This window comes from Amaranthus tricolor, chromosome 2, assembly GCF_026212465.1.
Source record: "Amaranthus tricolor cultivar Red isolate AtriRed21 chromosome 2, ASM2621246v1, whole genome shotgun sequence".
Taxonomy (NCBI): Eukaryota; Viridiplantae; Streptophyta; class Magnoliopsida; order Caryophyllales; family Amaranthaceae; genus Amaranthus; species Amaranthus tricolor.
Genome location: NC_080048.1, coordinates 12,603,870 through 12,620,554, shown reverse-complemented (window position 1 = coordinate 12,620,554; position 16,685 = coordinate 12,603,870). Strand labels below are relative to the sequence as shown.

Genomic DNA, 16,685 nt, shown 5'->3' with positions numbered 1-16,685 from the left:
CCAACTTGCTAAAGGTAGTTTTGAAGACTTCAACTCCCACATCCTTTGTAAATATTCAGCTAAGTGCTCTCTTGACCGAATATAAGGAAGGCTTATAATCTTTGCTTCTAGACTTTCTTTTATGAAATGTCAATCTACCTCCACATGTTTTGTTCTTTCATGTTGTATTGGATTTTCATATGTTACTAATAGTTGCTTTATTTTGCAATACACAATCTTTTTTTGATGAAAACCAAGTTCACTTAGCAGTTTTGTAAGCCATAATATCTCCGTAATCACTTAAGCTATTCCATGAAATTTCATCTTGGCACTAGATAGGGCTATATTATTTTGCTTCTTACCTTTCCAAATTTTTAAGTTTCCTCCGATAAGAGTAAAGTATTAAGAAGTAGATTTTCTTTCATATATGTCTCCAATTCAATTTGCATCTATGTATACTTGAAGTTGAAGATGATTATTTCTTTTATACATGATTCCCTTTTCTAGAGATCCTTTAAGGTATCTCAAGATTCGAATGATGGCCCTCATATGTTGGACTTGTAAATTATGCATAAAGCTTCCTTTTAAGGTATTTCTTTGATTTTAGTTTCTCAATTCCTAGAACATATTTTAATATTGCAAGATCCTTTATTTCAAATTCTTAAAATAGCTTCCTTTTTAGGTTCTTAATTTCTTCCCTTTCACTCTCTTTGATAATCATATCATCTATATAAATTATAATGCATGTAATTAAATCACCTTTCTTTTTTAATAGGAGTGTATGCTCTGAATTACTTGTTTGTATTCAAATTTCTTCATAGTATAAATGAACTTCCCACATCAAGCTTTAGGTAATTATTTTAGCCCAAAAAAAACTTTGTTCAATCTAAACCCTTCTCTAGTGCTTGTGAAAAACATGGAGAAGCTCCATATAAACTTATTTTTGGAGTTCTCCATAAGGAAATGCATTTCAAATCGTTAGTTGCTAAGAATAATACTCTAATTGTATCAATTTTTACATTCAAAAAGGATGTTTCAGAATAATCAATTTCCTAGTTTGAATATATCCTTCTGCAAATAGTCAGGCTTTATATTTTTCTATGGTACCATTATCTTTATATTTAATTGTGAAAATCCATTTACATCCAACTATCTTTTTTCCTAGTGATAAGGTACATTTGAGACATGTTGTATTCTTTTGATGAGCGTTGATTCATCCATTATTGATTTTCTCTATTTATTTTTTTTGAGAGCTTCTCCAATATTCATGTGAATTTTTTCAAAAAGTATAAAGCAACTTTAAAAGCTAGAGCTCCTTGTGAGAGTCTATCTTCATTTGGTTTTTTTACTAGATATTTCGATCTCTAGGACTCAAACTCAGGATCATAACATTTACATGACATGCCTCTTGTACTTCTAGGTGGTAATTGATAGTTAAGATTAGTGTTTTCTATTATAATGGATAAGTCAAATTTTCTTCATTTCATTTTCCTTTTCCTAAAGATCATGGTTAGACTATTAAATAATATTAACATGTGAATTTATAGATTCATGAGTTTGCATTACTTTAGGAGTATTAGGAACACCAGATATAAGTGGTAGAAATGGTTGAGTGACAAGCTGACTCTCATGATTGGAGAATGTTTCGGTAGCATTACCTATTTGCTTTTTTGAGTCTCGGCCAAATACTACTAGATAGACTAGCCAACTGAGATTGTCACTAATGTTCTCCCCCTCACATCAAAAGTGGGGGTTGAAGTATAATGATTCAAGAAAGTTACAATCCATAGTTTAATAGGATCAAGACACATGTACTCCTTTTGATGAACTTCATACCTAACAAAAACACATTTAAGTGCTCATGGTCAAATTTATGACAATGAGTTTTTGGAAGATAAACATAAATTGTATATCCAAAAATTCGTGGTGGTAGGGTATGAAATGGTGAGACAGGGAGATAAGTACTTAGTGTTTGTAGAGGTGTTTTGTAGTTTAATGGTTTTGTGGTTAGTCAATTGGTCAAATAATTAGTTGTAGCTATGGTCTCTGGCAAAAAACTTGGTGGTATGTGTGATTCAAACATGATTACTCTGGTTATTCAACTCCATTTTATTGTGGAGTGTTTGGACAAGTGTGAATAAGGCTATGAATAAGAACCATGTTTGCAAAATTAATAGAAACATTAAACACCTCATACTTTTATTTTACAAAATATACCCAATAAAATTTATTTGAGGCAGTAAATGTGGCTTTACACATCCGAATGAACTTAAGAAAATATTTTTTGGAATGAGTTTTACTTGGAGAATTAAGGGTTTTTATGACCTTAGCTAAAATAAAGGCTTCACAATCATGTTTAAGTATTATTTTGACAAAGAATTCAAATGTTCAAGATAACATTGAGATGGATGATCTAGCCATCGATGCCAAAGTTTTTATTCCACTAACTCTTGAGCAAGCGATGCGCAACCTTTGGGAGAGACCTCAACCAAATTTTTTTTTTTTTTTTTTTTTTTTTTTTTTTTTTTTGTTGAGTTTTAGGTTTCTTGTTATCCTATTTACAAATATGATTTTCCTAGAATATATTTACGGTTTAAAATTCTTTCAAACCTATGTGATGTTCCATATTTGTAACATTTATAGCTATGGATACTTGTCTTGTTTCACCTTTTGCATCTTCTTGAGATTTAAGGGTGGCAATAGCTTTAACCCTTCTAATGCCATCTTCACACCATTCCTTTGGTTGTTGATTTGATGGTCTTGTTTTGTTCCCTGTTTTTTGGCCAACTTTCTAGATATCCTACGATTTTAAAACAGTTTTCATGACGAGATTTCTCATAATGAGAACATTTCATATGTGCTTTATGATCTTAGCCACGCTTAAATGATGATTTTGCTGATTGATGTTTGGCTCTACCTATGGATGATAGGTTATCTTGAGGTGTTAGTTACTCTAAGCCTATAATTTCTTGTCATACTACCTCCTCTCTTCTAATTGTAGCATGTAATTCCTCCACTATTGGTAATGTCTCTAATAACAAAATCTCTTTCGTTTTTGTCAAATGTTTCCTTTAGCCCTCCTAGGAATTGATCACCTTATTTTTTTTTATATATAATTTCATTATACATGTTGGTGATATCTTCAGAATATTTTATAGAGTTTGGATAACACTTATGATTTTAATCACCTCGATCTCCGATTTAAACTAAGTTTAATAAATCTCATTTTAATAATTTTTTTATTGGCCATAAATAATTTGTAAAAAAAAAGATAAAAGTTACATTTTAAATTGTTTACGTAAATAGCAATAAAAAAAAAGTAGTGGTAGTTGTAGTAATATTAGTAGTGATAATAATCTTTCTTTTTTTTTAAAAAAAAAAAAGAAAAGAAAGGAAAAAACAGTAAAGAAAAAAAAATAAAAGAAAAAAGAAATACTAAAATTCCATAACCTACACGTATGAGTATATACTATATATACTACTTAGTACTCGTGTTCTTGATTAAAGAGGAAATACTTCCATCTTAAAAACATCAATAGAAAGAACTCACGTAAACACTTATCCCACTTCTATCCCTGAGCATCACCGCCATCTGAACCGCCGAAGTCTATCCACCACCGCCATTTGTACCGCCTTAGTTAGCCGGTCGCCACCCGCAGTAACCACCGCAGCTGATTGCTGCCCACTGCCAGTTTCAATGTTAATTTTTTTTTTCTTAAGGATGAAGGGAAGGTGAAGATAGGAATGAATTAGCCATGAAATTGAAAAGATTTTATGCTTGAGGTATACTCTCACTCAATCAAATTCAATTTCTTGATTTAAATCTTTAATAAGTGAAATTTTATTTGTATATTTAAATCATGTGGAAATTATTGAAATTAGGTCAACTAGTAATTGTAGGGTTTTAATTGATGAAATTGAAGATGAACATGACTCAAATTAGCAATTGGTGAATTGAATCTATAGTGGATAAATTGATTTTTGAGGTATACCCACCAAGATAAACTTTATTGAGCATAATTTGTATGTCTAGATTAAAATTGTTGGAAGTTTGATATTGTTGGCATTCTTGAAATGGATGATTGTTATTGAGAGTTGAGATTTTAGTTAGTATTACTTTAGTGTAAGTTTTATTTGGAAATGTTAGAGAAAAAAAAATGGGGAACCAAATATAGTTGTTCATGATAATCGTAGAGTATTATTCAATGTTGAATTGATTCTAGATGCGAATTGAGCTCTTAAGTGTTTGCTTTGAAATGGTTATAAATTGATATATAGATTTCCTCCTTGCTGATGTCGGTCTATTGATGAATAATGTTGAATTGGGTATAATCTAAGAGATAGTGACAAATGAATTGACTAGAATTGGAATTATGAATAAAAATTGAAAGTGAATTGTAGTTAGTAATTGGTTAAGAAGCGGAAAGAGTGGGAGTAAAATTTAATATGGATAGGGATTAAAGCTTAAATAAATAAGTATGAATCAAACACTATGAGTTGGTTTATTGTGCGAAAAAGGTCGACTTAGAATATGTAATGTAAGCTTGAATTTGAAGTTAACAAAGTAATCTGATATGTTAGGTGCTTTCTTGTTTGATTATAATTTATTATGCTTATGACGGTTAGCATTCTTTGGTTACGATTTTATGAATTGATTTTCTTAGTTAAGCTTATGAGGTGATTTGTTTAGTTGAGTTATGTATTGACCTTCATTTGTTGATTGGGGTGGCTAGTTTAGAAGTAAATTTTTTGTGTTGTTCAGATCTGAGTTAGTTTTATTTAGTTTGAACAATGAGTTGATTATCACTTAGTATCATAAAGTAAAGTATGAAGTTAGTCATATGGTTAGAATTAAGTTAAGTTGTTGAAATGATTACAAATTATATGTTAAGTGACTAAATTAAATAAAGGTTATGCCTACATTGTTCATAAGTATCTTTTTTTTTGTTGTTTACGAATATGTATATAATATTATTGATTATAAGTTAAGTATAAGAAAGATCAGAAGAACTTTGAATCAAGAACTAAGAAAAGGTGATGCTTTAGATAAAGGGGAATTTATTGTTTAAGTAAATAAGATATAAGAATTAATTATATTAAAGTTTGATTAAAGAAAATAGTTGTTTCATAAAATCAAAGTTAAGCAATATAAACTAGTTAAATCAAATCTATTGTAGTTATTATTAAGCACGTATATTTTTATAGTAGGGACATTTATGTCTTTCACCAAAACTTAACGGAAATTAAATGTTTTTACCCCATAATGTTACTATAGTTAACTTTCCAAGAGTTGAGTGCTATTTTGTGGAAAAAGTTTTAAGAATTGCTACCACTCGCCTTTTGCAATAGTTGGTGCTTACCATATCAAATATCCCTTAATTTTTTTAGGTTTTGTTTTTTCAAAAAATTAGGGCTTTTGACTTTTGTGTTCTTTTGATGATTATAGAATATAGATCATAGACGTAATTCAAATTAAATGATAGAATAATTAGATAATGGTCAATTAAAATTTGAATTGTGATCAATTAGTTTGATAGTTTAAAGGTTGAATTATTGTTGTATTATTCAAATATTATTATATTTATTAGTTTGATAGCTCAATCGCGATTAATGAATGTATTTACAGTTTATTTGCGATTAATTAGTTTGACATCACATTTTTTTTTCTAGATCCATCCCCGTTTCTTCCCTAGGCGCCTCTTCTCCGCCTCATCCATCATTTTTGTCACTGCTGCTCCCTTATGGTTGCTCCAGCCGTCTCGCCTGCTGGTCGCCTTACGTCTGCTCCGGCTACTGTTCTCTGCCTCCAGTCACCTGTTTTAGGTACTTTATTGAATATCTTTGACTCCATATCACTATTTATATTCAATCTCTGTTCTGATTCCAAATTCCGTGATTACATTTTTATTCAGGTTAGGTTAGTATGGTTCTAAATCATAATTGTTTGATTATATTTTGATTTTTACTATCAAATTCATTGGTATTTATCATAGCTGATGCATTTTATTTATCCATAATTCTTTGGATGTTCACTTGTTTGTTGGAATAGAATCAATTATCCAGAATTGATGCATTTCTTTTGGGTTTTGGTGATTATAGAATTTAAGGTAGTTGGATTTTTTGGGTTTTTTTAAATTTGGGCTCTAAACCTAGTGAATTAGAGTTATTTTGGGGGAGAACCACACTACTCAAACCACCCCGCTTTTCTAGATTTTTGGGGCTTTAGGTTTTGAAGTTTGCAACATCATAGTATTGTGGCATTAGCTTCTAATTTGGTTTGTGGGTTTTTCTGGGATTATGGAATTAGTGTTTAATAATAAATTCAAAGCTATCTACTTTATCGGGAGGAAGTTAAGCATTGTCAAATTTAATGAGTGATTAAAAGTGGGCAATTGAACTACAGTAGTACCTTGAGATCTAGGGAACTTTATAGATGAAATTGGGTTATATTAGAAGAAAAAGAAAAGAAAAAAAAAATTGGAGATCTAATAGATTTACTTGGAGGGGAAGTATTATTGACCATTATTCTTTTGCTGAACCAAGAAGCTAAAGAAGAAGGTGAAGAGCTAGAAAATGTTGTTGAATATAATTTTTATTCATGGATATTACTTATTTTTTTTGGATTTTCCACTGTGGAAGGTAAAAGGTAAATCTCCATTACTTTTTTTTTTCTTTCACTTTATTTTGAGTTTTGTTTTCCTGCATTTTTTCATGTCTTCATTTTGTTATGTTGGATTTTTTTTCCTTAGATTTTTTTATTTCGTTGGTTGAGGTTTTTTTTCTTAGATTTTTGTTCATTTCGTTATTTTAGGTTTTCTGCATTTTTTGGATTTCTTAGATTTCATTTTCTTCATTTGTTGAATTTTATCTTAATCTAATCATAAATTGTTCATCTTCATCTGATTTTCTGCATTCGAAATTGTTTAGTTTTTTTTATGTTTTTGTTTCATTAAATTTGTTCTTTTTTTGTTGTGTTTAATAGATGTTTGTTATTAGATTTGATTTTTTTTTTCTTAGATTTGTTATTTGCTTCTATCTACTGTGAAATTTGAATGAATGGTTTTGTTTACAGCAAATTTTGTTTTCTTGATGTTTTGATTCTTAGATTTTGTTTTCATATTTTATTTGTTTTTATGATGTTTTTGTTTGATTTTATTTGTTTTCTTGATGTTTTTGTTTTCTTAGATATTGTTTTCTGATCTAATGTGCTTTCTTGATGTTTGTTTCTGTTTACAGTAGATTTGAATTTTGGTTTTGGTTCTTGTGTTTGGTAAGACGTCAATTTTGGTTTTGGGATTTTGGATTTTGGGTCGGTTACTCATATCCTATTGTGATTGATACAATTGAATTTTTAATGTAATAGCTTTTAGGAACCATTGTAGCGGGCAAAAGGAGTATGCACTATGGGTTATATTGTCTATTGAATGGGGCTTAAGGATTTAGCATTAGTAAGCAAATTAGTGAATTTGAACTTTGAAGGGGTATTAGAAGACAGAATAGGCACCAATAGATGACTATTGGGGTGTAGACTGGCGACTGCAGACTAGGGAGGGTATAAAGTCTATTTTGTACCTTTTTTGGAATGATTCTGTTAAATTAACTTGTTTTTTGCTTGACTTGATACGGTTCTTAGCCTTAATAGGTGATTCCTTATACTTGAAAATCAACTTGATCTGTTTGAATCGATATTGAGCTAAATTGAGTGAGTCCATGTCTTTTCATTGATGTTGTTATTGATGTACTACCTTTGTTTTTGTCTAAATGTCATCTTTTTTTTGACATAATTCATCTATCACTCTTAATTTGTATTTTGCTCTTTATCTAAAAGTATAACTTAAAACATAACCAAGTGGGATCTTGTTTGATTCATATCAATGCAAAGATTATTAATATCAACATTTTATAATTTTTAATTATGTTAAATTAGAGATAATAAGGCTTAATAAGTGCATTGGCATGTGTGCCAAACTAAATGGGATACATAGGGTGCAATGGAGGGAGTATACTGTAATCTTTTAAAATAACAAAATATAAATGCCAAAAGAAATTATAAGTATGCAACACATAAACACTTTAGTAACAATATGGCTACACATTGCTGATGTATACTAATGCTTTACTGTCTTGAATGTACCAGTGCTGATAAATTGCAATTAACAAAGCAGAAAGAATGCAATCCTCTGAAGAATGGAAGTCATTATTTCCAATTTCATCGGTTCATTCCCCTCCCCTCCTTATCCAAAATTCTTCATCTTTGGGCCCACTGTTTTTCAACCCCATTCCAGAGTCTTCATCCTTAATATTCTCATCTTCTGATCTCTCTCCTCCTTTCCTCCCTCCTCCTCCTCACCTCTCCTTACATAGATTCCTCCAAACCTCCACTTCCCATGACTCCTCTGTCCTTCCTACCATTGCCTCTTCCATTTCGTCTTCTTTTAACTCTGAAGACAATCTTAGAAGCTCTAATGTCCCCCTACGCAATCGTCTTGAGCCCCTCTACTGCCCCAACAACCAGGCTCTTCTTTTCTTTCCAACAGGTGCTAATCTGGACTGTGTTGGATTTCTTGTGCTATCAGTGAAAGATTCGAAGTTGATTAGTACTGATGGTTCTGTTTTGACTTCCCAGATTAAGTTTGATCATCAGATTGTTCAACTTACAGCATGTCCTTCTAGTAATTGCTCTATACCCGAAGTGGGTGATTCTGCTTGTGTTGGTTTTTTATTGGCTTGTAATATGTATGCTGTAAATTGGTTCAGTGTTCAAATTAGTGGGCATTCTTTAGACTCTGAGAAGCCTGCTTTGGTTTTATTGGGCAGTAAGAAATTCACAACTTGTATGGTGGCTTATGCTTGTTGGAACCCACATATGCACGGGGAGTGTGTGGTACTGTTAGAAAGTGGAGCATTGTTTTTATTTGATATGGACTCTTGTTTGAAGACAAGATTTAGAGGGAAAAGAATTAGTGTTGCATGGGATGAGCTGAGTGAGTCAACCAGTAGTGGGTGGTTTAGCTGTGAATTCAGCTGGCACCCTCGAATTTTGGTTGTAGCAAACAATAAGGCAATTTATATGGTTGATTTAAGATTTGGTAAATGTCAGCAGAGGTGTATATTGAGACTTGGAGTGAATGACTTGAACGATAAGGATGAATTTGTTTTATTTTCGAAGGTTGGAAGTGATGATTTTTTATATGTAGTGGCTTCTGAGCAATGGTTATTCTTATGTGATATTCGCAAACCACTGTCACCATTGCTGAAATGGGCTCACCATTTGCTTGAGCCACGTTACATGAATGTGTTGCCTCTGTCTGAGATGAGGTCAATGCCACATGATGTAAGTGCTGAGGCATCCGCTATTATCCTAGGATCATTATGGAACAACGAGTTCAGTTTTTTCTGTTATGGGCGTCCCTTTGCTGCTACTAAAAAGTCCTCTGATGAAATTTGTAATTTATCTAATTCCTTTTATGCATGGGAGCTTCCATCACCTTTCTTGGTAACTGCTCATGATTGCTTCTGTGGTAAATGCCTTATAAAGCAGGAGTTTTCAAAGGATGATCTCCCTGAATGGATCAAATGGCAACATAAACGACAATTAATTCTTGGCCTTTTCATTCTTTCAAAGAACCTCTCTTCTTTATTGCCCAAAATTGGAGAGTATGGGGGTTTTACACTTGTTCGATTGATGTCCACTGGGAAGCTTGAATTGCAGCAGTATTGTGCCTCTTCGAAAATGGCCAGTATTTTGACAACACATGGAGAAATGATTCCTCTTAGAGATTCTCTGTTATGCTCCATGGGTGATGAGAAATATAAATATCGAAGGAAGTTTTATTACATTAAGCTTGAGAATCTCTATAGTCATTTCAGTGATAAAACTGCTAAATCATTGTTCAAAAAATTTTGCAGTTCGACTAGTGGAGGTTTGAAAGAATTTTGTAATGAGCGTTTTGAGAAATTCATGAGTGAAAAATTGAAGCCATTTTGTGATCCACCAATGTGGCACCTTGATGTTGTTGATGTTTTCAAGGATGTCAACATGCCTACTAGCTTATATGAGATCGTCAGCAGATTATTGTGGACTGCATTACCTATGAATGTTTTGAAAGCAGCTTTTCCAGAGCCTTGTGAAGTTCTTGCAATGAATTGCAAAAATGTATCCCCGGAATTCCTTGCCATTCCTGATGAAAGCCAGTTACCTCCCTTCTTTTTAAGAAAACCTTCTCAGTGTAGTAATAAACGGTCAAGCAAGGTACAAGATGATGAGGATTTTGTGGGTCCTGTTCTTCCTCTCCCTGCATTAATGGTTATGAATGAGATCTCAAGACGTGGTTATTCCTTTGTGGACGAAGTAAATGAATTCTCAACTGAAGATAAATTTACTCGTCAATGTGAATATGTTGTACATTTAACCAAGGAAATGCGTACTCTTGATGTCAACAACAAACAGAACAAAGTATATAGAGTCTCACTTAACAAAGACTGCGATGAGACCTGGGTTGATTCTGCCGTAACAAGACCACTGTTCATGTATAAGCCAACTTCATTCGTGGATGAAGTTAAAGAACAGAAGGGCTCTGTACTAGAGGAGAGATACAATACAATTGTTGCTAAGTCTGCTGAAGATGGTGATTTCTTTGCTGGCCTTTGTCCAATGGAGCTAAAATTTGATTTTGACAGTAATATTGAAAAGTTCACGGATGAGGAATCAAGTGCCTATAAATTGTTGAAGAAACAATTTTTACATTGGCAAAATGGCTTTATGCCTTATAAGAATCTTTGCACGCAACTTCAAGATCAATAGCCACATTCAAGACCCTGGTATGTACTTCTTGTGTCTGCCATCTTATGAATGTTTTTGCTTGTTTTTCCTCATTTATTGGGTTAGCTTGTATGCTGGTGTTTTTCAGTAGAAGATTAAATGTGTTTAAAAAATCTGAACATCACAAGATCACAATTTTTAGATTTAAGTATACTATTAAAAATTTGACTTTTGCAGATCTGAACCGATCATTTTTCTTAAAATTTTGATTATGCATTTGTTCCGTTCTTTTTGATTGTTTTTGATGAAGTCATCCCATGGATAATCTTGTAATTATCTGCATCTCTTTCAGGAAGCACTGCTTACTTCATGTAACAAAGGATGACTTAGAGTGCAATTTCAATGCTTGCCGGTCTTGTGGCTTGGGAATGTCTCATGATCATCTATTATAGAAGCTGTAGCGGATTAAGGTATTTTTCTGATCTTGAATATCAATCATATTCATTGTCTTTAATTGTGGTTAGTGTCTTCTATTAGATAGGGATGCTGTGAGAAAAGCATAACAATTCAGGTAGATCATAGCTTGAATAAGGAGACATTAGGAAAAAGTTTAGGGAAATAGAAAGGGATTTTATACAGGGATTGTAGACTAGACTGAGAAAAATCATCTAAGTTTTTGTTAGTGTTTTCAAATGCCTTCTCAGCTCTTTGGGAGATATCAGATCTCTTGAAGATTCAAGTATCCCTTAAAACACGTATTTATAGTTGAGTTTATTTTTTGTGGATGATGTACTTGGTTTGTTGATATGAACTTTTCTTTTATATATCACATTTTTAGTAACATAATTTAAAAATCATACATGATTTTATTTTGTCTTTGTTACTGTACTTTTGAACTCTTCTCGCTTCTTATGCCTCTAAAAAAGCAACATGAAATCAAACGTATAAGCATTGGCTGAAATGCGGATATTAATCTTAGAAATACACACATATTAAACATTATTACTAGACAAATAAAGAATGTTAAAAGATATTATTTTCCAACTTTATACAATATTGTTTTCATTCCAACTTCACAAAAATTATTATCTTCATTGATTTCATTTAGTATTTATATTATTTGGAAAAACAATAAGTAAAGCCTAATTATTTTAATGAAGTCCAATTAATAACATGTAAATAGTCAAAATCAAATTTTTAATTTCTAAATTAATTTTTTAGATATTGATCATTGTTGTTAAAATCGTGATTTGGAATGTAGAATCGTATGATTCTACGACCCAGATTGGACTCAATGATTAGGATCGTTAGTGGAATCGGAATCAAGTTGGATCGTTGGTGGGATCGTTAGAATCGACTAGGTTCGGCTAGGATCATTTGTAGGATTGTTAGGATCGGGTTGGATCGTTGGTAGGATCGTTCAAAACTACTAATTTAAGTTTTTTTTTTTCTACTATCAATGTTTTTTTTTGCTTACTATGGTTTATTATTATATCCTGATGTGTATGTGCTCTAAATATATTATGTGTAGTGTATATCTTATATATATTTTATCATTTCATCAAGAATAAAGAAAAAAAGGCATTAAAAACTAAGATATGTATGTATTTTAAAATTAAAGCAAAATTTTAAGAAAATGTATAAGTTCTTAATGCTTTTTTATATTGAAAATGATCAAACAATAAACATGGACATAATGCAACTTGTTAATTTTGCGAATTTGTAGGATCGTTCGATCCTACGATCCGATCCCATTAGTTGAATTCGATCTTACGTAGAATCTCGATCTTGACAATCTTGATACTGATTATTGTTTTGTTTTTAACTACACATATAAGACTTTAAATTACGATTGATACAATAATTTATATCTTTCTCCAGATAATAAATAATTTTTTATGTCTTATTTTGAAATAGGTAAACTCTGTATATTTTTTATTTAGATATATAAATTTGATATAATATAATATTTTTAATAACTTTACCTATTTAATTGTCATCTAATCAAATTTCAACCAATAAAATTAGACTATTTGTCAGACTTCTTTAAAATATGACATTTGTCATTTTTCAAGATTTTTAAAAGTGTTTATTTAATGGTGTTTTTGAACAGCATTTCATAAGTTGACATTGAAGGAAAGAATTGAAAGGAAGACAACGAAAAGAAAATGATCGATACTGGGAGCTTTTTCTTGTTTTACAACCTTATGAAAACAAAGTTCTTGTTTCGTGTCCAGTTCTGACAGTTTTAAAAGTATTGTTTTTTTAATGTTTTATTATAATATTTTCTTGGTCTGTGTCTCTTCGGGTTTGTTTGGTAAATAGTTGTTGATTGAAACTATTTTTAAGCCCGCCATTATGGATGTTTGGTAAAAATTATTAGTTGTTTATCAGAGAAAAGCTGGGTAAAATTATCAAACACTTTTTTGCCTGTTTGAACAATGAAAAGCCGGTGAAAAATCTATTTGCCAAACAACCCCTTTGTTATCAACTAATCTTCCTGTTGCAAAGTTGATTGATTGTGATTTGTAATTTGTGAAGTAAAGGAGTTACACTTGCTTTTACAACCAAATAAATGAAAGTTAGAAATGACAATAACAATATAGTTCAGAAACTAAAGTTATCTCTGGTAAACGGATCCTTTTCTTCAAGCATTATAGTCTCCTCCTGATTACTGCTCAGAATTTGGTTTGGATGTATACAGGTTAACCTCCACAACGATGAAGCTGTCTTTGTTGCTCGTTAAGAAAATGCAGGGAATGCCTACAACTTGCAATAATAAACAAGGTTAGTAAATGTTAGGAGTTAAGTTCATTTTTCATTTTATCAGAATATGTTTGCAACAAATTAGCCTAATTTGGGCTTTATTTTAATATAGGTTAGTTTTTCAGCAGCAAACATGAGTAGCTGAATTTTAATGCGACCCCAATTTGAAGAAATCATCCGAAGACACGTATTTACGAAAACACAATTTTGATTTTTGGGTTTACAAAATCTAAATTCAAAGGGAAAAAAGAATCATACAGTTTGATGGATTTTCAAGATATGGTAAAAAACTTAAAGATCTTTGACTCACTCATGGACAGATCAAGTTTATGTCAAAAGACACTTAAAATATTTGGTGGCCTCTCTTTGCAAATTTGTTGAACATGAGATCACAATTCTTCGAACTTGTAATTAGACCTGTTAAAATATCGATTGAGTGTGTTGTGAATCATCTAATGGGTCAAGGATCTTTAATGTATAATAGAGTATCTTATATTTTCATGGCAAATATTTTATTGAATTACATTAAATATTTTACTAGATTCTTTCTTATATACAGTCCTAAAGGTTATATATATCATTCTCCACATATATATATATATATATATATATATATATATATAGAGAGAGGGAGAGAGAAATGTTAACTCAAAATATATTTAGAAATATAGTGGGTTCTGACCAAAATAAATGACAAGGAACTGAATATAATGACGACTAAATGTAATGACGTGTAACTAAAAATGATGTCGTGGAATTGTGAATGACGTGTAATTGGAAATGATGTCGTGTAACTTTAAAATGGGTCGAAGCGATCGGGTTTAGATTTCGGTCGATTTAACCTTTTATTTTCTTTTTTTGGGTGGAGTCATTTTCGAATTACTCGTCAAAATTTTCGAGTTATAACCCATTAATTTTTGGTTGATTTTTGTGTCAAATTTAGGATAGGTCAATATTTGACATGTTTGGTTGACCTTTAATGATTAACTTTGATGTAGAATCACCTCTCTTTTCCTTTTTAAATAATCATTCAATGGATTGTGCCCTTTGTATATGAGCTTGAGTTTTTATTTAGATTGGAGGATTTAGAGAGGATGGAAAGGAATATATTTAGAGACATAATTTTTGTTTGGATATCAATTTCAAAGGATATGTACTTGGAAGGAAGGGATTAAGAGAATAAATCTTCTAATTTGTTAATAATCAAATTTCTCTAAATGTATAAATATTTGAAAGGAAAAGTATATATTTTTTCATCTATTTTTTCATTCTTTCTTAACATACGAGAAATAATTTTTCTATTATTCACCCTTTCTTTTTCCTTCTCGTCCCTTCATTTCCTTGTGATCATGATTAGTCGTATGACCATGAGATCAAAAATATGATATACATATTTAGTTTAGATTTTTTAGTCTTAGGATACATTATGTCGCAAGGAAAAGAGAATCTTGAATTAATCAGTTGTTTACAAAATTAAATGACAACGAGAGAAGTTATAATTCATTTTAAAAACTAATTAAAAATTAACAAATTATTAATCTCTAATAGAAAAATAAATAAGGTTGATTTAAATCTCAAATAGTATTAAACTTAATGTATTTTTAATCTTGTAGCCTAATCATGAAGATAAAATAAATAGGGAAATTATCAATGGTGCCCTTGTACTATTGAAAAATTACAATGGTACCCAACTGCATTTCAGTGGTACCCCCCAATTATATGGTAATTACAACCGTGACCTTAATGATGAATTTTCCGTTAAATGTCCGTTAAATTTGGAATTTAACCTAACCATGGTTAGTTTCTTCTTCTTCTTCCCTTTTCTCTTTCATGGCTGCTCTTCTTCCATGGTTAGTATGTGCTCCTTTGGCATACCGTTCCATCATCAGGAAACTCGAAATTTGGTTGAAAAGGTGTGAAGATACTGCCATTAGTGTGACTAATCCCTACTGATAAGCTATGTAGAAGAGTTCTATCATCATCAACATTTGCTCTTGTTTCATCAACTCCATCAGGAGCAAGTGTGAAACTGAGATTCATTGTGTGGATGATATCTTTGAAATTTTGATTGAATTTATTAATTTGTACCAAATGTTATAGCTGTTCCTGGTTTTTTATGGGGCTATCTTCTGCCCATTAATGATTTTGGTGAACAGTGAAAGAAAGATTGAGAATTGAATCTTGAGAAAATATTCGGCAAGTGAGTTGAGATTTTAATCAGCATAAAAGTCATGAGCAAATAAACAGAAAAATGAAAAGAGATCAAAATGAAGAACTTACAGAATAACAACATTTCCATCAGAGCAATAAACTCCAAACCAAAAACAATGATTTTTATCAGAATTCCAATCAGAAAGGGCATTAAAAGGATCTTCTTCCACCATTTTTTAAAATTCCAACAAAGCTATTCCTGTCAAAATTGTTCATCTTAATTAATTACCCATTAATCTAACAATTTATTCCCATAATTACCCAAAAAGAATCAAGCTTTAAAGAAGCAAATCAATCAATATTACCTTCAGAATTCATGGAACAACAAGGAAGAAGTTGTAGATGAAAAAACAGTAACAACAAAATGGGCAATTTCATCATCATTCCATTGAATACCCACAAATTATTTCTCATCTTGAATCACTAGAACAAACAAAGATTTACCAAATGTAGAATTTATAGCAAACCCAAGAAGCTGTAGAAATGTAGAAGTTCAATCATGTATCAAAATTCATTCTTGAATCAGTGAAGAAAGGAAGAACAGATTTTTGAATTGTTCACCAAATTTTTACTTGAAAGTTGAAACAGAGATTATTATACAGAAAAAATCAAATGGAGTTACGGATTAGAAGAGGGGATTAAGCTAAAGGGGAAGAGAGAGAATGAGAAGTTGAAACGCGTTCACCAATCACCAAAGGAAGGAGGGAAGCAATCAACTATCAACTATGGAGCAATATTAAGCCATGGAAGAAGAGCAGCCATGAAAGAGAAAAGGGAAGAAGAAGAAGAAACTAACCATGGTTAGGTTAAATTCCAAATTTAACGGACATTTAACGGAAAATTCATCATTAAGGTCACGGTTGTAATTACCATATAATTGGGGGTACCACTGAAATGCAGTTGGATACCATTGTAATTTTTCAATAGTACAAGGGCACCATTGATAATTTCCCAAATAAATATTAAC

The 16,685-nt window shown here is 31.3% G+C and overlaps 1 protein-coding gene and 1 long non-coding RNA gene across 4 annotated transcripts; one reads left to right on the top strand and one right to left on the bottom strand.

Annotated features, from left to right (window-relative positions):
- Nucleotides 1-3,468: 3,468 nt before the first annotated feature.
- LOC130806648 (uncharacterized) lies at nucleotides 3,469-14,087 on the top strand. Of its 3 annotated transcripts, none has more exons than XM_057671807.1 (6): nucleotides 3,469-3,762; nucleotides 5,650-5,802; nucleotides 8,117-10,800; nucleotides 11,094-11,211; nucleotides 13,446-13,528; nucleotides 13,625-14,087. In XM_057671807.1, exon 3 carries the CDS (start codon nucleotides 8,150-8,152, stop codon nucleotides 10,781-10,783), a length of 2,634 nt encoding a protein of 877 aa, XP_057527790.1. In that variant the 5' UTR covers nucleotides 3,469-3,762; nucleotides 5,650-5,802; nucleotides 8,117-8,149; the 3' UTR covers nucleotides 10,784-10,800; nucleotides 11,094-11,211; nucleotides 13,446-13,528; nucleotides 13,625-14,087. The 3 variants fall into 3 exon arrangements, with proteins under 3 accessions (XP_057527790.1, XP_057527789.1, XP_057527791.1); XM_057671806.1 differs by having other exon boundaries at nucleotides 13,620-14,087; XM_057671808.1 differs by lacking the exons at nucleotides 3,469-3,762; nucleotides 5,650-5,802 and having other exon boundaries at nucleotides 8,228-8,516; nucleotides 8,606-10,800; nucleotides 13,620-14,087.
- Nucleotides 14,088-15,699: 1,612 nt separating this feature from the next.
- On the bottom strand, nucleotides 15,700-16,685 carry LOC130806325 (uncharacterized). Its single transcript, XR_009040301.1, has 3 exons — nucleotides 16,341-16,685; nucleotides 16,024-16,141; nucleotides 15,700-15,917 (listed from the first exon to the last, which is right to left on the bottom strand). It is a non-coding gene; the product is annotated as an uncharacterized LOC130806325 (long non-coding RNA).